At 41.3% G+C, this 24,830-nt stretch overlaps 1 protein-coding gene across 4 annotated transcripts in view; it reads left to right on the forward strand.

Annotated features, from left to right (window-relative positions):
• PLD1 (phospholipase D1, phosphatidylcholine-specific) overlaps window positions 1-24,830 on the forward strand; it is a 220,151-nt gene that overhangs the window by 130,332 nt on the left and 64,989 nt on the right. For 3 of the 4 annotated variants that reach the window (XM_005860878.2, XM_005860877.2, XM_014535307.1), the window contains 7 exons: window positions 311-460; window positions 1,388-1,471; window positions 8,401-8,482; window positions 15,895-16,005; window positions 18,054-18,254; window positions 20,173-20,395; window positions 20,983-21,096. In XM_005860878.2, coding sequence (XP_005860940.1) covers window positions 311-460; window positions 1,388-1,471; window positions 8,401-8,482; window positions 15,895-16,005; window positions 18,054-18,254; window positions 20,173-20,395; window positions 20,983-21,096 — 965 coding nt within the window. The remainder of the gene's footprint in view (window positions 1-310; window positions 461-1,387; window positions 1,472-8,400; window positions 8,483-15,894; window positions 16,006-18,053; window positions 18,255-20,172; window positions 20,396-20,982; window positions 21,097-24,830) is intronic. The other variant, XM_005860880.2, reaches the window with a different exon arrangement.

Genomic DNA, 24,830 nt, shown 5'->3' on the forward strand with positions numbered 1-24,830 from the left:
ATACCTCTTTCATTATCCTCCTTACAGTCTAGCACACCTCCAGGACTATAGGAAGTACCTTATACATGGTTGCATGAGTGAATAAGTAGCCTGAAAATTTGTTTTTGCTACACTGACTATATTTTACAATCTTGCCAAAAATGTTTACAAGTCTGCTTTTTTTTAATTTAAGTAAGATGCTGTTTACTTAAAATTTTCAACTTATGTCTGTAGTATGGAAACAAAACGGGGCATGGTTCAGTCTCAAATTTGTTTAAAAAGACAGAACACAGAGTGACCATCCTTTTCCACATTTTGCTTTTCTTTGAAGGACACTTATTTTAAAATGCAACAGCTATAGACATGCTCGGTTGTGGGCAGGAGCTATAGAAGAATTCATCCAGAAATATGGCAGCAACTTCCTCAAAGATCACCGATTTGGGTCATATGCTACTCTCCAAGAGAACATTTTAGCTAAATGGTAAGATCTTTTTGGTCTAAGACTGTCAGGGTAGTCATAGAATCAATTTCCCTAAAGTCAGTTTTCAAAGCTGTGAAAAGATGTAATGCATTATACCTAACAAAGGCTTTTCTTTATAGGACTACCTGAGCATCAATTAGTTTTCCAATTTTTGTTTTAAAGATATTTTATAATGAGCTTTAAAATAGCCAATTTTAGATTTTGAAGTTTGATTTTAAAAACTAACTTTCTAAATTTTCTTAATGATGCAAAGGGAAGATTTATTTAAGTCGTTAGCCATGATTTAAGAAAAAGAATTTACTTGCTGGATATTTCTTTTAAATATATTTTATTGATTTCAGAGAGGAAGGGAGAGGGGGAGAAAGATAGAAACATCAATGATGAGAGAGAATCATTGGTTTGCTGCCTCCTGCACACCCCACACTGGGGATCGAGCCCACAACCCAGGCATGTCCCCTGACTGGGAATTGAATCATGACCTCCTTGTTCATAAGTCAACCCTCAACTACTGAGCCTCACTGGCCGGGCCGGGCTATTTCTTTTAATTAAAATCATTCTTAGCATGTTTTTCTACCCATGGATTTAAAACAATTCTGTTTTCAGTCTCCAAAGAACAACTGTGTGTGAGTTCAAGAGAATAGGAGAGTTCATTTGACCCTGTATGATAATGATACCAATCAATTGTTGCTTACCTCTATGGGTTTACTGTACTTCCTATGTAGCATTCTCAGCCCTTGTTTTTCATTTACAGAAAATTAACTAGTGGTTGTGTAGGGACTCTTGGCAATAGCTTCCATCTTTGGCTTTGCCATAAGATATGTGTCTTCTCCTCTTTTCTTATTTTTTTGTAAAACAAACCCTCCCCCCACACACACACACACACAAATGAAAAAAACAAAAACAAAACAAAAAACACTTGTCTTTCAGGTATGTTAATGCCAAAGGATATTTTGAAGATATTGCAAATGCGATGGAAGAAGCAAAAGAAGAGATTTTTATCACGGATTGGTGGTTAGTATTTGTCCCTGGGGATGGTGTTTGGAGTCTCTATGTTTAGGAATGTACAACAGTGTTTGTTGTGCTGTCCCAGAGTCACACATTATGAAAACCAGCAGTACCCACAGATGGTCTGGCCGAAGTCTCTACCAATTAACTCTAATAGCCTCCAGTGGAAGGTCTTTTCAAAACACTTGGCACCCAAATATATTCTTAAAATATTTAGCTTGAACAATATTGTACTTGTCTTTCTATTTGGAAGCAGACACTCAGTATTCATTTTAGTAAAGATTATGTTGCAATGCAAACATAGTTGTAGAGGTAGTGGAAAATAATCATCCTTGGGTAGTTTTTCCTCATTTTGGTATGTCTGTCACTAGATCCAGTGAATATAATTCTTCAGAATTGTCCCTTTGAAATTGGAATCGTTCCATTTGCCCATTACTACTTAAATGTCCTTGTTAATGACTAGCCTGGTCAGCTTTTTTGGAGATATGTCAGGTTTCAATTGTCTGACCCCCCTTAAAAACATCCATGAGAGTTATGATGCTTTTTAAAGCCACTAGAAGTCTCATATCTAAAACTCATTTAGCTACTGGGAAATTTTACCCCTGAAGTTGGTGTAGGCTTTGTAGTGTGACTTTAGCTCCAATTACCTACCTGCCTGGACAGTGAAGAATGACTGCAGATGTCAACATTGACTGTAATGGAAATGAAAACATTTAAAACGTGTTTTTCTTCTAATATCTTAGTTGCTTAAGATGCCCCTATTTTTCCCTATCCTGTTTCCTTCCAAATGCTACCTTATGTAGGAACTGTGAAAATATCATCATAACTTATTTCCTCTTAATTCTAGACTTGGAGGCAAAGGGGAGAGTAGTTAGGAATGTGAGCTCATCTTTTTCTACGCTTTGCCTCAGTGATGTGAAAGTCTATCATTCTAGGGCATGCTTTCCCAACCTGGGCACTACTGACATTTGGGGCCAGATAATTCTTAGTTGTGGGGTGTTGTTCTGTGCATTGTGGGATGTTTAGCACCATCGGTATCCCTGGCTTTTACTCACTAGATGACAATAGCAAGATCCCAGTGGTAATAACCTGTGTCTTTAGACTTTGCCAAATGTCTCCTGGGAGGCAAGGTCCCTCTGGGCTGAGAATCATTGATCTAGAATCATCAGATAAGGTATGTGCTGGTCAGCACGGCTACAAATAATTTATTCTCATATTGTTGGAGGAGCTTATTCTTGGCCTTTACTAGTATATTATTGACAAATTTTGCCCCATTAGTCAATTACCAGGAATAACATAAAGTTTCCTGCTTTAGGAGCTGTTTCTTTGGTTGATACTTTCTAAACACTTACGAGAATTCATTCAAGTTTAATGTCGTACTATACTCCTTGAAGAAAAATATTTATGAAAGTTTGACGAAGACATGAGAGAGAATGAAAACAGTTTTTCCATTGAGCCCATGTTCTCATGTTTTGTGCAAGAATATATTCTCTTTTGAAGGTTGTGAATGCCAAAGTAAGACTCACATTTAAACATTTAAAGAGATGAAACCCTGACTGTTTTCTCTTCTACTGTTAGCAAAAATATGAATCAGAATGTTATTTCTTTGTCATGACTTCTCTAAGATAACATCTTATTACAACACTACCTTTGAAATAAAACCTTTGTGGTAACTTCCCTCAGAACAAGTGAAGAAAATTCTTGTCATGCAAGTATACTGCAAAAGGGAACATTCAAAAGCTTAACCAAACCCTGATATGTCTAGACCTGAGAGAGTAATAAGCATAGTTAGAGGAAACACATGCCCTTTAGAAACTTCCGATCTAATTCAAGAGACATCATGTACTTAAGTAAAAATGGTATTAATATGTTTTTAAAGCAATTATTATGCAAGCGAAGGCAAATATAGTGACATGAGAAACAACCTGGGACCTAGAATTACTCAGTTCCTTTGTTCATTAACTTGACCACCTATCCATTCACTTGCTAATTTATTCACTGATTCATTCCAGGGCTATTTAGTGAGCATGTGCTCTGTGACAGGTACTGACCAAGGCTATCCTATATAATAAAACCCTAACATGCAAATCAACCGAATGGCAGAACAACTGGTCACTATGACGTGCATTGACCACCCTGGGGGCAGATACTCAATGCAGGAGCTGCCCCCTGGTGGTCAGTGTGCTTCCACAGGGAGAGTGCTGCTCAGTCAGAAGCGGGGCTCATGACTGGCAAGCACAGCAGTGGTGGTGGAAGCCTCTCCCGCCTCCGCTGCAGACAGGCAGTAAGGAGAGAGGGGTCCCGGACTGCGAGAGCCCTGGACTGCAAGAGGGATGTCTGACTGCCAGCTTAGGCCCAGTCCCCGAGGGGATCAGGCCTAAGCCAGCAGGCGGACATCTCCCGAGGGGTCCTGGATTGCAAGAGGGTACAGGCTGGGCTGAGCCCCCCCCCCACGGTGCACGAATATTGTGCACTGGGCCTCTAGTGTGCATATAAAGATGAGTGAGAACCAGCTTCTACCCTGGAACAACATAGAGTCAGGAAGTCATACATAAAACAACAGATTGGGGAAAACTCGGTGATGAAGATCAACACAGCAGAAGACATGGAGGGGTAGTGGCTGAGCCTGCAAGAGGGGGCTCTGGAAGCTTCACAGAAGAGAATGCTGGCCTGGGGCCTGGGGATGGAGTTGGTGAGAAGAAAACAGGTGAACGTTTTAGGCAAAGGGACAGCCAAGACCAAGGCATAGGGGTGTGAGAGAGCACAGCAATTTTGGAGCATAGCATTCTTTGGGATGTTTAGACTTGAAACCACAGAAATCCTGGAAGAAAACAGGCAGTAAAATCTCACACATTTCCCATTGTAACATTTTTTCTGATCTATCTCCTCTGGCAATATCTGTGTTTATATTTTTATTTTTTTAAATCTTTATTGTTGAAAGTATTACATATGTCCCCCCTTTTCCCCATTGACCTCTTCCAGCCTACCCCTGCCCCCTACCCCAGGCCTTTACCACCCTATTGTCTATGTCCATGGGTTATGCATATATGCATACAAGTTCATTGGTTGATCTTCCCATCCACCTACCCTCCCCTGCCTTCCCTCTGAGGTTCAACAGTCTGCTTGATGCTTCTATTTCTCTGGATCTATTTTTGTTCATCAGTTTATGTTGTTCATAAGATTCCACATATGAGCAAGGTCATGTGATTCTTTTCTTTCTCTGACTGGCTTATTTTGCTTAGCATAATGCTCTCCAGGTCCATTCATGCTGTAGCAAATGGTAAGAGTTCTTTCTTTTTTGCAGCTATGTAGTATTCCCTTGTGTAGATGTACCATAGTGTTAAATCCACTCATCTTCTGATGTGCACGTAGGCTGTTTCAAAATCTTAGCTATTGTAAATTGCTCTGCTATGAACCTGTGGCAAGGATGCAGAGAAAAGGGAATCCTCGTGCACTGCTGGTGGGAATGCAGACTGGTGCGGCCATTATGGAAAACAGTATGGAGGTTCCTCAAAAAATTAAAAATGAAAATGCCATTGACCCAGTGATCCCACTTCTAGGAATATATCCTAAGAAATCAGAAACACCAATATCTGTGTTTTTAATGTCAGATTTCTTTTCAAAGCCTTTGCAGTGTGGTTCAGCTCTGTCCCCCATGTGCTCCACCTAGTGGCTGGTTTGGGCAGTGGTCTATTTTTTTCAGTTCTCAAACTTTCTGGCATAATACAGGGTGGGGCAAAAGTAGGTTTACAGTTCATAAATAATACAATAATAAATAACAATACAGAAACAAAAACTCTATGTTTTGCATATTCACAACTATAAACCGACTTTTGCCCCACCCTGTATTTAGGATCAAATCCATGCATTGGCAGCTTGGGAGTGAGCTCGAAGTCACAAACAGATTTATAGGGCTGCTTTCCTGAGCTCTTCTCTCTCCGCGATCCCCCCACTAATTTTGGGTTTCCTGTGGCTTCCCTTTTGCTGCCACTTCTATCACTGCCAAAGATCTCACTCTTTCCCCTCAGGCCTGAACTAGAGACCAATCGCATCGCACCCGCCTTGGCTGGCCTAGCGCCAGTGCGTGTCATAGTGTGGTCGTCCGGACGGTTGTTCTGCTGTTCGACCATTCGGTCGATTTGCATATTACACTTTTATTATTATAGATATTTTTATTATAAGAATACAATATAAAATCTATCCTCTTAGCAAATTTTTAAATATAGAATATAATCTAATATAGCTAACTATAGGCACTATACTATGCAGTAGGTTAACTATAGGCACTATGTTGTACATAGATCTCTCAGACTTACTCATTTTGCATAACTGACTGGTACTTTGTACCCTTTGATCAAGACCTCCTCATTTCCTCCTTCCTTCACTCCTGGTAACCACCACTCAAGGAATCATTGTTGGGGAATGTAAATTGGCGCAGCTAATATGGAAAACAGCATGGAGGTTCCTCAAAGATTTGAAAAATAGAACTACGTTATGATCCAGGAGTCCCACTTCTAGATATATATAAAAATGAGTTGAAATCAAGATACTAGTATTGAAGAGATACCCGTTTTCCCATGTTCATTGCAGCTGCATTCACAACATCCAAGACATAGGAACAACCTAAATGTCCATTAAGGGATGAATGGATAAAGAAAATGAAGTATTTACATTCAATGGAATATTATTCAGCCTTTTAAAAAAGGAAATTCTACCATTTGCAATAATGTGGGTGAACCTGGAGGACATTACGCTTAAGTGAAATAAGCCAGACACAAAAGAACATATAATACAAGATCCCACCTTTCTGAGAAATCTAAAGTAGTCAAACTCCCTTTTTCTTTTTTAATCTGGCTAGAAGTTTATCAATTTCATTAATTTTTAAATGAGCTAGCTTTTGGTTTCATTGTGTTTTCTCTATTGTTATTGTCTTATATTGCATTGAGTGCTATTCATCTATTCTTCCCTTTCTTCTTACATTAGGTTTAATTTTTTCTGTTTCTATCTTCTTAAGATGGAATCTCTGATCATTGATTTCAACTGTTGTCCTTCTCATATAAATATTTAAAGCTATAAGAGAAGAGCATTTACTTGGAAGTCCATGTTCACATCTCTGGAGTCAGGATAGATCTTACCTTCAGTAACATCTTACAGTGGTAACTCTCATCACATTTTCTTTCTTAGTGGTACACACAGTAATGAAGCATCTTGCCATCATCCGTGTCCTAGATTCAGTGAAATACAGTATCATATAATTCTTTTGAACTTAGTTTATCTAATAACTACTTAGTAAAGATCCTGACACAATGATACTTGGGCATCATAGCTGCCCTCTCTTTGCCATTGTTTATACTTTGTTTATATCAGTCTTTTATCATTTTATTATCCTGAAAATTGAGGGTTCCTTGAGAGCTATATTAAGATCCTCCAAAGTAACTAGTAGAATATTCTGCATACAGGGTGCACAATGCTTGTATAGTAAATAAAGGATAAGAGACTTGATTGCTGAGCATAGCTTTAGAAGTGGCCCCAAAACGGAAGCCCTCTGAGTCCATAATTAATGTATATATAAAAAATTGCAAGTATGTATATGTTGCTGGATCTATCTCATCTTCAGTGAACTAGCAGTGTACAGTGCTGTACTTTTCTACTTAAAACAGAACTCTTTGTAATTCATCATAAATCTTTTGCTGCATTTTTTGTTTGTTTAGACATAGATTACCTTTGAGTTGTTTCCTATTTTGAATTAAATACGCAAGTATTTGTACTGTATCTACTCCCACTATTTGTCTGTTTTCTTAATAATCTCGCCCAATATGTGTTTCCTTTGGATATGTTATGTCTGAGTTTTTATTTTCTTTAAGTGAATGAAATAGAGCATAAAATTATTGCTTTTAATCTCTTTAGCTCCTTAAAACCCTGTTGTTGTCACCTTCTTAGAGGACTTCCTGGCAAGGCAATATTACAGCCTAGTGTTCAATAAGACTTTAATCCATATACAGTCTCCTCCTCTTCCTCTAGGTCTAGCATTTCAGCAGATGAAGTTTTCTTGTTTGTTTTTCCTCATTACAGGGAAGTCATATCACATATAGATTTAACTGACTTCAGACCTCAACCCCAAGGGAAAAAGGGACTCTACTGTATGCTTAGCTGCCTGGGGCATTACGAAAAAGAAGAGCCAAGGGGTTTATCCTCACATGGGAGACATTTTATCAGTGAGCCTTCTCTTTTTTGCTCAGAAAGACCCAGGTTTCATGGACACGGCTCCTTGGAAGCCAGCGTGTCTGTTCATCAGTTAGAACACTTTGGGCTGGATGAACAGAATGCTCCTCTGGAAGTGGCTTAAACAACAAGGATTCATTTGTCCCACATAATGAGAAATCCCAAGTCAGGCAATCCTAAGGTTGGCGGAGTGGTCTAGTGATTTCACCATTCTGGTCTTTCCCTTAGAATTTCAATATGACTGCAACATAGCCCCATACAATACCCACCCTAAAGTCTCTTTTCCTTTTTTAAGCGACGGTGTGTCTCTCTATCACCAAAGAGGAAAAACTTCCCCATGAACCCCACATGCGCCCCCTCATGTATCTCATTGTCCAGGATTGTGTGACATTGTGCAGGAGTCCGGGGGAAGCGAGGGTATAGAATATTTACACTATATGGTGGGAACAAGGAAGAAAAAGGTGGGCAACCAACAGTGTCTGCATGTGTGTGTATGTGTGCACATGTGAGTAAGATGTATGGAGAGAAATCTAGGTCGGCTTTTTGTATGGACAAAGGCTCGCGCTTCCATATGAACTTGTACATGGAGTTATGTGGATGACCTGCCCCAGTGGAGGAGGAGGATGGCATTTGGGCTAAACTCGCCTTTGCTTCCTATGACACAGTCAGAACTTTGTATGTTGTTTTAGTTACTTGAAATTTTGTGATTTCAGGTTGAGTCCAGAAATCTTCCTGAAACGCCCTGTGGTTGAAGGAAATCGTTGGAGGTTGGACTACATTCTTAAACGAAAAGCAGTATGTACTTTCCGAACAAGTGCTGATGTGATTTCTTAAATGCTTATTGCCTCTTAAATGCCTTTTCTTTTTAAAGTCCTTCATGCATACTTATAACTTTCTTTTTAGAGTTGGATAGAAAAGTAGAATACTTTCTGTTTTCAAATTCAGTTGGTTCTGATTTTTTTTCCTGTTGTTCTAAAATGCATAATATTTTAGCCTAGTACAAAGCATGACTTTTATTAGCAGCTAGAGGCCTGTTGCATGAAAAGATTCGTGCAATAGGCTTTCCCTTCCCCTGGCTGCCTTCACTGGTTTTCCTCCAGCACCCAGGACCCAGGCCTTCTCTCTGGCTGGAGGCGCCTTCAAGCCTCTCGCGGCTCCAGCGGCCGAAGGCACCTTCAAAGCCTTCGCTGCTCCAGCTGGAGCCACCTTCAGTCTTCACTTGGCCACTCACATATGCAAATTGACCGTCATCTTTGTTGGTCGTTAATTTGCATATCATGCTGATTAGCCAATGGGAGGCGTAGCAAAGGTACGGTCAATTACCTTGTTTGTATATTATTAGATAGTATTCTAATTTTTATTTTTTTGATCAGATATGGGTAGTTAGTTTTATAGTCAAAATTTGTGATAAAATTTTATTAATGGATAATAAAAGATGAAATAAAACATAGCATTTTTATTTTACTTACTATGCTGTTATTTGAGCAAAAGACAAAGTCATCTGAGATTTCACTCAGATGGGGCCAAGCTGATGTTGAAGAATATCAAGGAAGAGGGACATTAAGAATTGGTGCTGTTCTATTTCAGTTTGGGAACAGTTCCTGGTAATAATGTGAAATTGTTTCCTGTGCAGTTGACCATGTAGATTCTGGGTGAGCACTTGAGTGTGCTCTTTTTATTATAAAAAATAAATAACTGAATCAGTATAGCAGGTTCATCAAAGACTACTTTACATGCATATTTCTAGTGAAATTTTTTATGTAGTTGGCCCTTAACCAAGTTAAATTAAGGTGAATTAGAATAGAACTGGATTTCTTATTAATCACATTCAAATGGGGATTGCTAGCCTTTTTACTATTATTTGAAACTGTCTTAATCTTGTTTATTCTATCATTAAACATTCCTGCAGAATTTGTAGATCCTAAGTAATCGTGGGTAGTATTTTACTATTCCTCACAGCCTACACTCATTTCTTTTCCCCCATCCTTTCCATTCCCCTACCTCTTGCCCCACTCACCTTTTCCTTTCCCTTCAATGTCTTTTCCCCATGTTTTTACTTTAGGATTTTTGCAGATATCAAAATCTTTGATTTTTAGTATCTGAGCTCACTGCTAATATTGAAGACTGAAATTGATCATCTTTATTTCAGACACATGTCTTGCCACACAGCATCATTTTCATGGCTAATCTAATGTGTTGTTTGAACAAAAGTCTATTCACCAAATTGGAAATTCTGGTCTTGAAAAGCATTATTTGCATAGTCATTAAATAATTTAGCATACAGTTACCTCCTGATCCACGTACTAGACTAATTACTAATTCGTGTATGAAAAGGATTCCATCCCTGCCCATGGAAGGCTTGCTCAAGGACTCATGCTCTGGGCTCAGTCCTAGGATTACCAAATGTGTTTCTGTATGTTGAATGGGCTATAATTTTCTCCAGGAGTCAATCATACTAGTAAATCCTCTCCTTACAGTACTTACCCAACACTTTACTGTTTTAGCTTTCAATCAACATGCGTTTGCTGAATGCCTAGTGAGTGCAGGGCACTTGGCTAATCATATGTGAATGTACATAAATAAATAAGAAGCATGATTCTTGACCTAAAGGAGCTTAAAAATTTCCACAAGAGTCAATTGAGTACAGAGACAGGGCCAAGATTCAAAGGCAGGAAGGAGAGCATTGGGTAAGTCTGGTGGGGAACTCCTCAGGACATGAGAGATTTAGGGCATTTAGAATGAGCAAAAAAAATTAAAAAGAAGACGTTTCTAGATGTAGGAAATGGGGTGTGGAAACAGGAATTCAGAAGGCTTTGCCAGTCACAGTAAGGTGACAAGGTTGATTTCACCTGAGTGTTAGCACAGGTAGGTTAGCGGGTCAAGATGGAAAGGCAGGCTGCAGCTAGGACGTGAAAGGTTGATGATCCAAGCCAGTGGCGTGGGCTTTGTGGAGTACAGTGGGGATCTACTGGGATGGGGGTGTTATGGATGACGGACGATCTGGTCAAAGTGATGTGTTGGAAGGTGAATCTAGTAGTGGGAGGAAGTGGGACAAACTCAGATTTAGAGAGCTAAAGTTTAGATCATTTGAGTGTGAGATGCATACAGAACATCTAAGTAAACTCCAGAAAGTAGTCGATGCCAGAACAGGGCTCAGGAGGAAGATCCTGCAAGCCAGGCCCTCCACCTCATGTTCGCTGGCAGATGTTTGTCTATCCCCTTAGTGTACCTGCCCAGTTTCCTTTTCTATCACAACCATGGCTTCTCTTTGCTTTTATTGCCTGTGAACCCTGGTAAGGTTCCAGGTGGACACCAGGGCCCAGTAATCATTATGGCCTGATAATGGTGCTTTATTTGAATTTTATCAGCTTCCTGAAACTTGTGATTTTTGAATTGTGGATAATGATTTTTAAAATTTCATAAGGAGATAGTAGCTGTTAAATATTAATTTCTCAGTGGGTCATTTAGCAGAATTGCTCTTCCGTAATCTAGCTATGGCATATTATTAATTTGGTCATGCCTTTTTAACACTTGGATCATTCCAAATTGACATTTCATATGCTTATGAACAGTTTCATATAAATAATTGTTTCTGAAAGCCACTAATTTCACAAAGTAGTGGGTTGATAACATTATTTTTGCATTAACAGGTCCCAGAGGTTCATAAGGTTGATTTAAATAAGTGATTTTTTTTCCTTCCATTTGATTGTGCAGATTTTAGGGAAGGAACTTAGTGTTTCTGCCTCATAGCCAACATATAGGCAAACATTTCTTAAAATGGCTGTTTCTTAGGGGAAAAATACAATATTTTGTTTCTCTGTAATGACCGAGTTGATATTTCCCTGTCTCTTTGGTCTTCTGATATGCAATGTTATTATTTAAAATAGTCTAAGCTAACCTTGAGAGGCAGAGTGTTTGCAATTCAAATCGGCATCCCAAGGTTTCCCACAGTCCTGCGTTGTCTCCACTAAGAGGTGAGCTAATTTGCTTCATGGTTATGGTAACTATATCCTTGTACCCAATTGGTATAACCTTAGCTTAGCGATATGTAATACTTCTGATGAGACTTGCACCAAAAGAATCTTCAAGCACAGCAACCTGGGAGCTTACAGAACAAGGTGTAGGTCCTCAGGGGGCTTTTGTCATCTGGTTCATTTCTTACTGCCCCAGATCACAGGGCACATTCTAGAGTGGCAGTCTGTGAGCAATGGGAGAGAAGGATGTCCAGGGTTATCAAATGAGATAAATAATCATATCTCTGCCCAGAAAAATCAGAGAGAATCTTATCCAAGTGGTGACCTGGAAGGGCATGGCAGGGAAGGGAGAAGACATGTTCAACTTTGAGGTCTGTGCTTTAGACAAAACTGGTTAAAAAAGAAAACAACGAAACAACTCACAAGCATTTGTGATCTTACAACCCAATGCTGCCTGCAATTAACTGGCAAGGATATGGATTTTTTTTTCATTCCACCCCTGGGGAATTCTTGGACAAGTGATAAAATCCGCGATTAGCCTGTGGAACTGTAAGCTAAGCTCTCTTCAAGCAGAGGACAGACCTGGCTGCATCCAGGAAATATTTTGACCACAGTACTTGGAACAATCTGAGAAAACGCTGGCTCAGAAACAAAGTCTCTTGATTTCAACTCTGAAAAATGTTTATGTGTTTTGTTTTTGCATGTGTGATGTGTATCTAAAACTCCTAAAGCTTCCTACTGCTGACAGTATTGTGTCTGTTCTACTTGAGTAAAAGCAAATTAGAAAAGAGGACAGAACGTTCATCTTTGGAAATTCAGGTTTGATGACATTGACTCTGTAGAACCTTCTGGCTAGTTGACTTGAGTAGAGATCAGAAACATGGTGTTGCGCAGTCAAATCCCAGCCATCCCATTTGTTTTTCTACTTCCCCTATTAATACTTTCCTTCCACCTGTCTTAGCAAAAGTCGCTGAAAGGCATTAGAAAAACATTGGCTGTTTGAAAAGTGTATTTTTTTTAAATTACAGAGTTAATATTAGTCCTTTTGTTTTCTTTCTAATTTGGATTTCATTTTGCATAAATATTTCCCACATTTGTATAAGTTTCCACAATTATGACCCAGGAAATGCCTTTGTTCCCAAGGAACATTTTTTCCTTTGCCGTTTAGAGTTTATGGGAGTGTTGCAATGCATTGACCAAAAGAAGAGTTTTATTGCTTTATTATCACAGAAGTCTCGTCACTAATTAACTGTTTATTGTAGATGTGAGTAAGTAATTGTAAGCCAGACTGCATAAAAATGAACTTTTTATATTTAATTACTTCCTTATTAGTCATTTGTATTTAAGCTAAAAAGACTCAAGGTCTCTACCCTATTTCCTCTAGAGTTCATTTATTTCAATGATTAAAGACCCAGTAAGAAGAAAATGTCAGGTATGATAGATGGAGGGTAATAATGTAATCCATTAGCGTTAACATCTCTATTATTTCAAAAATCCATTCGGTATGCAGGTAAATGGAAAATTGTAAGATTCAGGCCAGTTCCTAAGTTGTGACTACTTTTCTTATGAGTGAGTAATAATCTCATAAGCCTAAGGAGCAGAATTTCATCCATTCGAAACAAATCAACCATGATGAAAGATATCAGCTGTAATGTACTATAACTTAGGTGGAAATTTTAGGTTTTAAACTTTGTATCTTTCAATGGGAGGCTATTTTTTGGTAGCTGTTATTCCGTGCTGAATCCTAAATATTCAGATAGCAAAGTAAACCTGAACAATAGAGGAGAAAAATAACATAATGTTCTTGTTTTCCTTTAGAGCCCTCAGCCAGTGATTCACAGCTGAGCACTCAGTGGCCAGAGCATTAGACATTAATCTGTTCACTTCTTGTCTACACTTTCACTTCCTGATCTCTTTACTCAAATAATAGTTATGTCATTATAACAAATAATGAGCAAGATCCAAAAGTCTGCTGGTAACCAGGGAAATAGAATGACTTCTTTTTTTTAGAGCAAGAGTTAATCTTCTCCTAGTACTCACATTTCCTCAATGCAGCCCAGACTGTGAATCTAGTGTGTCCCTTCAAAAATGTATACACTTCTTAGATAGTACTAACATCAAGAAAGTTAAATTATTAGTATTATGAATATGTTATTATAAGGCTTTAGGGGCCAAAATAATACATACTTCTTGGTACTGGCAGAACAATATTTGGGAATTGTATATGTGTTTGGTTTACTCCAAGTTTCGACATCCTGCAACCTAAAATATAAACTTCTATATTATTTTCCATTCTAAATATATTTGTATTGATTTCAGAGAGGAAAGGAGAGGGAGAGAGAGATAGAAACATCAATGTTGAGAGAGAATCATTGATCAGCTGCCTCCTACACACCCCACACTGGGGGTGAAGCCCGCAACCCGGGCATATGCCCTAACTGGGAATCAAACCATGACCTCCTGGTTCATAGGTCAACCCTCAACCACTGAGCCATTTATGACTCAAATTTCCATGATAAACAATGCCTAATTATCATGGATTATTCATTTACACTTCAAATTATTCTCTGCCACTATAATTTATTAGATATGCCTACATCTCTAATAATTTAGGAAGTATTATGAAATATTTCTTATGGTCTAATCTCTGGGATATTAAGTGCCTACTTTAGATACATTATCCAATATGTGTGCAATATGTTTCAGAATGCTTTCAGAGCTGCTGGGAATAGAGAGTGCAAATTTAAATGCTGCAAACTGCACAGCAATACTGAGGATGCACACCTAAAAAGTAAAAACGTAGCACAGGAAGTGGGGGTAAATGAGACCAGAGTCCTGGATAAGTACATTCTGATCTATATGTTGAGGCGGAACCATCTGAGTGGACATGGAGAAGGGGTGGGATGTTCGGGGGCGGGGCGATTTAGCACAGGCTGAAACCTTGTCACCACCCAGAACTAGAAAAGGAGGTACTGCTATGTCTTTGTACTACCAGTTGCTGAACATTCTCCTTTTTGATGGTTAATATTAATAATAAATGTTATTTCTATAACATTTAAAGTTTTCCAGACACCTTTGATTTAATTTGACCCTCCTAATGGCCTTGTCTATTTTCTTTTAGCTCCAAGTGTTCGTTTGTGTGACACTGCTAAAATTCTGGGATTTTTGAATGTTAGAGAAGATGACTTCTGAAGTCATTTCATTGGTGAAATCAACATTAATGATTCAATTATGGGTTAAGAGTGTGAACCAATACATTTATCTCCTAAAACTTAAGAAATGTGCCCTGGCCAGTTTGGTTCAGTGATTAGAGCTTTGGCCCTTAGACTGAAGGGTTTGATTTTGGTCAGGAGGCAACCAATCACACATCAATTTATCCATTTAAATAATTTTTTTATTTTTAAAGAAAAATTCTAGCCCAGCAGGTATGGCTCAGTGGTTGAGTGTTGACCTACCAACTAGTAGGTCATGGTTCGATTCCAGGTCAGGATGCATGCCTGGGTTGCGGGCTCGATCCCCAGCATGGGGCATGAAGGAGGCAGATGATCAATGATTCTCCCTCATCATAAATGTTTCTAATTCTCTCTCCCTCTTCCTTTCTCTCTGAAATAAATAAAAAACAAAAATAAAAAAAACAACAACAAACAACAAAAAATTCTATGAAACATACCCCAGGAACATTAAGGGATATTTAGTTTAAATTATAACAGAGGTTTGTTTTTAATCACTGTGAAGGTGGCAGATGATCAATGATTCTCCCTCATCATAAATGTTTCTAATTCTCTCTCCCTCTTCCTTTCTCTCTGAAATAAATAAAAAACAAAAATAAAAAAAACAACAACAAACAACAAAAAATTCTATGAAACATACCCCAGGAACATTAAGGGATATTTAGTTTAAATTATAACAGAGGTTTGTTTTTAATCACTTCAACAGTTGAAGTAAATGAAAACAAACAAACAAACAAACAACTCTAGTCAAATATTGACACTGTCTTGGCATAACAAATTGTAGGAATGGAAGAAAGATAATATTTATTTTTTACATCTGGGTCTTAATATACATACATTTTTATTTCACCTTCCTTGTATTGTGTTGTTCATTAAATATTTTACTATACTTGTTTATAGAAGAAATTTTAGAAAATATAGTGCGCAGAAAGGAAGAAGAAAAAGAAAACCATAATCTACCTACAGAAATTCTCATTCCTGCCTGTGTTTTCTCCTGTAACAGCAAGAGGGGGTGAGGATCTTCATAATACTGTACAAAGAGGTGGAACTTGCACTTGGAATAAACAGTGAATACAGCAAGAAGACTTTAATGCGTCTGCACCCCAACATAAAGGTATTCAGGTTCATCTTGCTGAACCATGTTTCTTCTTTATTATTCTGTAGTTTTTCAGGTTTATTTTCCTCTGAGCAGTGGTAATGTGTAGAATTTCCTAATGTATATATTGAATAAATAGGATTGTGTTCTCAGAAATACAAGAAAATACTATAACTTTTTTTAATACTTCTAATATTGATGGAGTCAATAAGGGTCACATTTCTGCTTTTCTCACCCTGACTAGAGGCCTGCTGCACAAAATTCATGCACCAGTAGGGTCCCTAGGCCTGGCCGGCGATCAGGGCCAATCGGGCCCTTCCAGCTGATGGCTGGGGCCTCCCTTTCCCAGCTGCTGGCTGCCAGCTGGGGCCTTGCTTCGTTCCACACCACCCCCTGGTGGTCAGCACACGTCATAGCAAGCGATCGAACTCCCAGTCTTCCGGTCAAACTCCCAAGGGGACACTTTGCATATTAGCCTTTTATATATATAGATTACATATATAGATAATTTAGTTAAGAGCACACTTCCTAGATTTGTTTTGAGGCCTGTCAAGTTTCCATTCTCCTCATTAAGATGATCCTAGAATCTCTAAAATGTGATCTCCCTGTGGCATCCCTTGAATACTGATAGCAACAAAGACTTAAGGACTTAAAGTACTTTTCTTTTAAAAAAATATTTTATATTCATTTCAGAGAGGAAGGGAGAAGGAGAGAGAGATGGAAATATCAATGATAAGAGAGAATCATTGATCGGCTGTCTCCTGCATGCCCCACTGGGAATCGAGCCCACAACCCGGGCATGTGCCCGGACCGGGAATAGAACTCTGACCTCCTGGTTCATAGATCGGCACACCCCACACTGGGAATCAAGCCCACAACCCGGGCATGTGCCCAGACCGGGAATAGAACTCTGACCTTCTGGTTCATAGATCGATGTTCAGCCACTGAACCATGCCAGCCAGGCCTTAAAGTACTTTTCTTAATGACATCTTGTTATTTGATATTTTATCAAAGACCTAAAGCTTATCAATAAATATTTCCCAGTCAGCCCTGGCCAGTGTTCTCAGTGGTTAGAACATCAGCCCATGCACCAAAGGGTCTTGGGTTCCATTCCTGCATTTAGAGAGAATTCTTTACAAGCAGAAAGTTAATAACTCCTCAAAGTACCCTTCAAATTAAGAGCTGCCAAAATATCTATCTCCCTATATTCATATGCTTCCTATTTTGACTCCATGGCTGCCAAAAGATCAATATAGTTATCTAAAAACTAGAGGCCCGGTGCACGAAATTTATGCACTGGGTGGGTGGAGGGGTGTCCCTCAGCCCAGCCTGCACCCTCTCCAATCTGGGACCTCTCGAGGGATGTCCGACTGCCCGTTGGGATCGGGCCTAAACGGGCAGTCGGACATCCCTCTCACAATCCAGGACCACTGGCTCCCAACTGCTCTCCTGCCTGCCTGATTGCCCCTAACCGCTTCTCCCTGCCAGCCTGATCCACACGTAACCACTCCCCTGCCAGCCTGATCGACGCCTAACTGTACCCCTGCCAGCCTGGTCGCCCCTAACTGCCCTCCCTTTCAGGCCTGGTCCCCCGCAACTGACCTCCCCTGCTGGCCATCTTGTGTCCACATGGGGGAGGCCATCTTGTGTGTTGGAGTGATGGTCAATTTGCATATTACCTCTTTATGATATAGGATTTGCCACAGATAGAGATGTTGTTTAAAAATTTTTAGAGTTTTGTTTTTTTAAATAATACCAGATATATCCTTTTAGGGGGGAAAGGGAATTAGCTATTTCTTTGAGCTGACTTTATAGGAATATGTGCCCAAGCTTCAAGCTAAATGGCAGTTGCCCCAAAATGTAGAATGAGTGAGGGTGGGGGAGGCTTCAGATGTAACTAGGAGTCTTCCCAGTTAAATACTGAGAATAAAAGGCGAAGTTTGGGGATTTTCTTTGGTGTATACAGAGCCCATTTTGGTATTTGAATTATAGAAAATGCTACTCAGGGGTGAAAACAGAAGGTCATTTAAAAAATCATGTTACATTTGCAATTTTTTCCTCTTAAGGTGATGAGGCACCCAGATCACGTGTCGTCCGCCGTATATCTGTGGGCTCATCATGAGAAACTTGTCATCATTGACCAGTCAGTGGCCTTTGTAGGCGGGATCGATCTGGCCTATGGCAGGTGGGATGACAATGAGCACAGACTCACAGACGTGGGCAGCGTGAAGCGTGTCATCTCTGGACCGTCTCTGTGTTCCCTCCCAGTGAGTAATGTCATCTTTACAGAACTGCATAAGAGGGACACAGTTTGTGTAAATATATATGACTAGCGGCCCAGTGCACATGGGGTCCCTCACTGTGGCCTACTGGGATTGGGCCGAAACCCGCAGTCCAACATCCCCCGAGGGATGTAGTGGTGCGGGAAGTGACAGGCGACTGGGGAGGAGCCTGGGCCGGGTGCCTCTCCACTCCCGCTCATCCTGGCCCCGCTGCGCCTGCCACCACTGGGTAGGCTCGCTGCTGCTCCTCTGCAGTTTCTGCGCGCCCATCCTAGGGTGATACTGGTGCACCCATGACTGAGAAGTGGCCACAGGCTCGTGCCCAGTCAGTACCAATGCCGGTCTGGATCCTGGTTCCAGTCCAGATGGGGGACAGGCGCACAGGGGGAGTATCCGTGGGAGAGGCTCACACCACCACAGCTGCACTCGCCAGCCGTGAGCCTGGCATCTGGGCTGCGGTTCCTGCGCGCCCATCCTAGGGTGATACTGGTGCGCCCATGACCGAGAAGTGGCCGCAGGCTCGCGCCCAGTCAGTACCGATGCCAGTCTGGATCCTGGTTCCAGTCCAGATGGGGGACGGGCGCACAGGGGGAGTGTCCCTGGGAGAGGCTCACACCACCACAGCTGCACTCACCAGCCGTGAGCCCAGCATCTGGCGCCTATCGGTCAGCTGAGGAGTGTTCCCGCTGTGGGAACACACTGACCACTAGGGGGAAGCTCCTGCATTGAGCATCTGCCCCCTGGTGGTCAGTGCATGTCATAGCAACTGGTTGAACGGTCGAATGGTCGAACAGTCGCTTAGGCTTTTATATATATAGACTAGAGGCCCAGTGCACGAAATTTGTGCACAAGTAGGGTCCCTAGCGGCTGCCGGCCTCCCTTCCCCGGCTACCGGCTGCCGGCTGCTGGCCAGGGCCTTCCTTTTTTCCTGCCACCCCTTGGTGGTCAGCGCATGTCATAGCGAGCAATAGAACTCCCAGTCAGTCGAATTCCTGAGGGCACACTTGGCATATTAGGCTTTTATATAGATAGCCTGACTGATTGATTGAACAAGAGTGACATTGAGTCAAACATAGACACACCTGGTTTGTTTCTTCTCTTGTAAGAAGAGAAAATAGATTCAATGGAGCATCTGCTCTCTCATACTCCACTCCTTTGTTGTCCATTTAAATTAAAGATTTATTTGCTATTAGGAAAACAGTTTATCAACAAAAATGTGCAGCAATTGAACTTTAAGTTAAATAAGCTGCCTTATTATATGCAGGTAACTGCCAAGGTTTTTGGCATCTTCCTACTTAAAGACATATAAAATAGGATAGGTAATTCTATTTGAAAGTAGGAGGTTAATAACTTTACAAACTACCTTTAAACCAAGAGCTGCCAAAATATATCTATATGCCTATATTCATATATTTATTATCTCAACTCAAGTGGTTGCCAAAATATCAACATACTTATTAAAGAAGTTGATGGGCTTCATCCTATTTTACTGCTGGCTATGTTGGTACTTTTTCTGGGAAAACTGAAATGTGGTGAATTGGTAACAGGGAGGATAATTGACAGAAAAAAGCATTGCTTACTTAATATTTAGCAGAGAAAGTTCAGTGGCTCAACAGTGAGCGTAACTTATATAATTGTGTTTGAGATAAGACAATTCATTGATATAAAATTCCAGGAATTTGGCCTGAAAGAGTACCCACGGTGGAATGCCTGCTGTGCCTTTGGCAGTATTTAAACCCTTCACAAGAATCCCTACTGCCCTGCGGCTGACCTCACACCTTATTGTGTGTCTGTTAAAAACTTCTATCCTGTGCCAACTTCACACCTCACCCGACTGGAATGAAAGGGCCACAGCGCAGTGTATTTGATGCGGTGTCTTTTTGTTTTGTTTTGTTTATAATAGTCTTCACAGGCTGAAATAACAGAATCTATGGAATCCTTAAGCCTCAAAGATAAAAAGGAGTCTGCAAAAAATCTGCCCATCCTGAAGAGTGCTGATGATATGGATTCAAAACTGAAAGGCATAGGCAAACCCAGCAAGTTCTCCAAATTCAGCCTCTACAGGCAGTTGCACAGGCACCACCTGCACGGCTCCGACAGCCTCAGCAGCATCGACAGCGCCTCCAGTAAGTCGCCGTCGTGGCTAGACCTGATGGGGACCACGCTCTGTGCCTCCGTAGCCAGACACTGCACCCCTGTTTTGAGAATCTACCTTTCTATGGTGGGGTAAATGGATCAATGCCGAAAGGTCACTAGATCATCTTATCCGACATCTTGCCGTCGCATGGCCTTGTCGGCCTCATTGTAGAACAGATTTATTGCTTTATTCACACGAGTCGTCATAACAAACACAAGTCATGCTTCTGATGGTAGCAGAATGACTAAGCATGGATAAAATAATGGCCAATTATAAAGGCAAAAAGAAAAGTATTAGGTATACTTTATACGTCTTTTAGAAAAACAATATTTCATTTCTCGTCCCATCCAGAAATACAACAAGCATTTCTCCTCAAACATCAGATTTTCTGCATCTTAGAAATGGGCTGTTCTTTTTAGCCTTGCAATGTCCTGTGGCCCAGGACTTGTGACTGCTTTGATCGCCTTGCCTCGTTTTAAAAATGATCACACCTGCTTTCCAGTCTAGAAAACCTGATATATGTATTTCTTTGTAACAAACAAACAAGCAACCAAAAACACTCTCAACTTTCTCCAGGTTATTGTAATCACTGTAGGAGTCATCAGAATTTAATCCATGGTTTAAAGCCCCACTTGAAACTCTTTCGCTCTTCCAGTGATTCTGAGCAGGGGCTCCCTAGACCTGCCATAGGTAAGTGACGCGTGAAGCAGCAGCACCTTCCCAGGCTTCAGCTTGTGCTGCATGGCCAGTGAGTGTGTTTCTGGATTGTCTTTCTGTCCACACAGCTTGCACACCACATATATGGAGAGCCACGCCTGGGGGGAGTCCACGGGATTCCTACAATTCTAGCACTGCGATGAAACATAACCTAAGAAGGGTACAGCGCGGGGCACCTGCAGCTCAGTGGTGTTTTAGTTCTGTGGAGGGTGGGAGGGCTTCTCTGACGATCCAGAAAGACGTTCTTGAGGAGGGGACGTTGGGGTTAGGTTTGGAAGGAATGTCATTGGGTAGGTGAGGATATGAAGACATTGCAGGTGAAGGAAATGAGGTAATGGGATGGGAAAGTGCCAAGTGCTTCTAAACGTTAGAAAATGCATCGTTCAGTTGATATGACCAGGAAGAGATGCAGCAATCACATCTGAACTCCCTAACATCAATAAAGGAGTCATGCCCTAACCGGGTTGGCTCAGTGGATAGAGCATCGGCCTGCAGACTGAAGTGTCCCAGGTTCAATTCCAGTCAGGGGCATGTACTACCTTGGTTGCGGGCACATCCCCAGTGGGAAGTGTGCAGGAGGCAGCTGATCGATGTTTCTCTCTCATCGGTGTTTCTAACTCTCTATCCCTCTCCCTTCCTCTCTGTAAAAAATCAATAAAATATATCTTTTTAAAAATAAAGGAGTCATGCTCTAAAAGTGAATTTTCAGAAATTGTAATCTGATAACCTGTTGTAAGAAGAACCACACACTTGAGGAATACATGATCAGGCCTAATTTATGACGGTGGGAATGAAGAGGGTTTGGCAATGGATCAGCTAGGGACAAGTTGTCCGATAATATGTAGCAACCACAGTAAAACCTCAGGCTAGTGTTTATGGTATGCAGACTCTCTGAGGTCACTGCTGGGAGCACCTGTGGTGTTATCTCCTTTTTACAGATGAGGTAACCCAGGTCCAGAGGTGATAAGTGACTTGCGCAGTGAAGCTCCAGTTCATCCCTCCCAGCACCCATGGTTGGGATTTGTGATTGAGTAGAAATGCAGATTGCTGCGTCACGACCTTTGGATCTAGTGGCCTGTGGAGATGGCCGAGTTGGAACTCAGCTAACAAAGCTGGATGTGAGTCACTCCTGGTGGCAGAAACTAAAGAACCCAATGAATTAAGCTGGACCTTGAGCAGTGGTGCCCAGCATTCTTTAGTCTGGGGACTTTGCATTTTAAAAACTGATTATATTTAATGAACTAAAGCTCGAATGTCATTGTTAAATAAATTTGTATGTTGTAAATCATAACATTGACAGACATTAAAAAATGGAGAAAACTGTAGATGAGGAGACATTTATTTAGCGTAAAGTTAGTACTTGATACGTATGTGGGCTCCCAGTGATTCCTGGGCTTGACGGAGCTTCAAAGCCCTGAGACAGGGGCCGGGAGACCCCTGGGAAGTCCAAAGAGCCAGGTGATGGGTGAATGCAGGGTCAGACATTAAAGGTAAAGAGGTGGAAACAGGCCCAGGTAGTGCTTTGTGATTCCACTTGTGACTTTGCTGCTTTAAGACTGAAGTTAGAAATGAGAGAGAGGAACGAGGTTGCCGAGCCATGACGTTGGGGGCTCTGAGTCATGACTGAGTGTCTGTGTCGCTGGCAGTAGGATGGGGAGTGGGAAAGCAGATGCAGGCAGGAGCTGAGAAACTCTGGCTAGTGTCAGGCTGAGCAAGCCGATACCCATGGAGGTGACCTGAGGACACCCATGGGTGGTTTCCAGGTGCTCATGGGAGCCTCCTCCCTAATAAACTGGATACATGTCCAGTGCAGCATTGTTTTATTGAGAGAGAGAGAGAGAGAGAGAGAGAGAGAAAGAGAGAAAGTAAACAACCTAAATATCCAAGACATTAAAAATGGAGGAAACTGAAGATGAGGAGACATTTTACTTATTTATCATAAAGCATGTACTTGATGTATATGCAGGCTCAGGATGACGCCCACATATGCATCAGAATCAGAAGAACATACTGAGTGTTTCATCCCCTTGAGGGATTGTGCTCTTCTGTAAACTGTCAGTGGGGATGTAAAAATAAATGTATAGAATTAATTTGTTTCATTAAATAAGTACTTACTAAGCTCCTAGTATATGCCAATCACTGTTCCAAGTATTAGGGATCTGCAGTGAACAAAACAGATGAAATTCAATTAACTAGTTGGATGTTAAGGACGGGAATTCTATCTAATAAAGAGGGACTATGCTGATTGACCCTCATGCCATCACAAAGATGGCGGCGCCCACAGCCAATAAGGAGGGAATATGCTAATTGACTGCCCTGCCCTCAAAGATCGCATTGCCCACAGCCACAAGATGGCTGGCAGGGGAGGAGGGCAGTTGTGGGCTATTAGGGGAGGGGAGGGCAGTTAGGGGTGACCAGGCCTGCAGGGGAGGGCAGTTAGGGGTGACCAGGCCGACAGGGAGGGCAGTTAGCAGTGATCGGGCCTGCAGGGGAGGGCAATTAGGGGTGACCGGGCCTGCGAAGGAGGGCAGTTAGGGGCGATTGGGCCTGCAGGGGAGCAGTTAGGCATCAATCAGGCTGGCAGGGGAGTGGTTAGGGGGCTGATCAGGCTGGCAGGCAGGTGAGCAGTTGGGAGTCAGCAGTCCCGGATTGTAGGATTGTAAGAGGGATGTCTGACTGCCGGCAGTCAGACATCCCCCGAGGGGTCCCAGATTGGAGAGGGTGCAGGCTGGGCTGAGGGACACTCCCCCACCCCAGTGCATGAATTTCATGCACCAGGTATCAAACACAACATATCAGGTGGTGAGAATTATCATGGAGAACAGGGGAAGGGGGACAGACAGAGGGGAGGAATTACTATTTTATATCAAGTGGTCAGAAAATTCTTCTCTAATGAGGTGAGTTTTTAAAAGAGATCAAAAGGAAGAGAAGAATGAGGCTAAGAGAAGATCTGGGTGGAAGGGGTCCCAGCCAGAGGAATAGCAAGTGTGAGGGCAGAGAGGCAGGAGGGGATCAGTGTTTCCAGGACTGGGCTGGGGGACCAGGAAGGGGGCAAAGTCTGAGAGGGCTGGGTCAATTACATAAGGTCTTTCAGCCCTTGTAAGGGTCTTGGCTTTCTCTTTGAGTGAGATAGAAAGTCATCGGAAGGTCCTGAGCGGAGGAGGAACAAGGTCTGACTTAGATTTTTACAGGCACATTCTTCACAGCAGACCTGGGTGGCAAGTAGTGATACATCTTGAGGTGGCGCTCATGGCATTTGCTGATGCCCTGCATGTGGGATGTGAGAGATGGAGAGGACTATTTCCATGAATTACATTAAATTGCAGCTTTAATTTTTTAATATGAAAAAAAAATAAATTTATGTAAAAAAGGAAGCTCCTTCTGGAGCAGTGCTTTTCAAAGCCTGTTCCTTGGGCCCTGGTGTTTCTCAGGGGTCCTGCAGAGGATACTGAGCAGATGGTCCCCAGACATCCCACTTCTGTTGATATTTGATTCAACCAGAACCATCCTGCTTATACTTATTTATGTTTTGGAGTTCTGTGTGAATTTGCATTGAAAAAAAAGTAAGTTTCAACTATTAGTAATAAAGGAAGTTTAAAGAACATAGCTCTGTATTTAAATCACATAATGACTTAAACCTATATTGTTTTATAGGACTTGAAACATAAATCAAGCATAGAGTAACTCTTTATTAGAAACTAGAGGCC

This window comes from Myotis brandtii, unplaced genomic scaffold (genome assembly GCF_000412655.1).
Source record: "Myotis brandtii unplaced genomic scaffold, ASM41265v1 scaffold1423, whole genome shotgun sequence".
Taxonomy (NCBI): domain Eukaryota; kingdom Metazoa; phylum Chordata; class Mammalia; order Chiroptera; family Vespertilionidae; genus Myotis; species Myotis brandtii.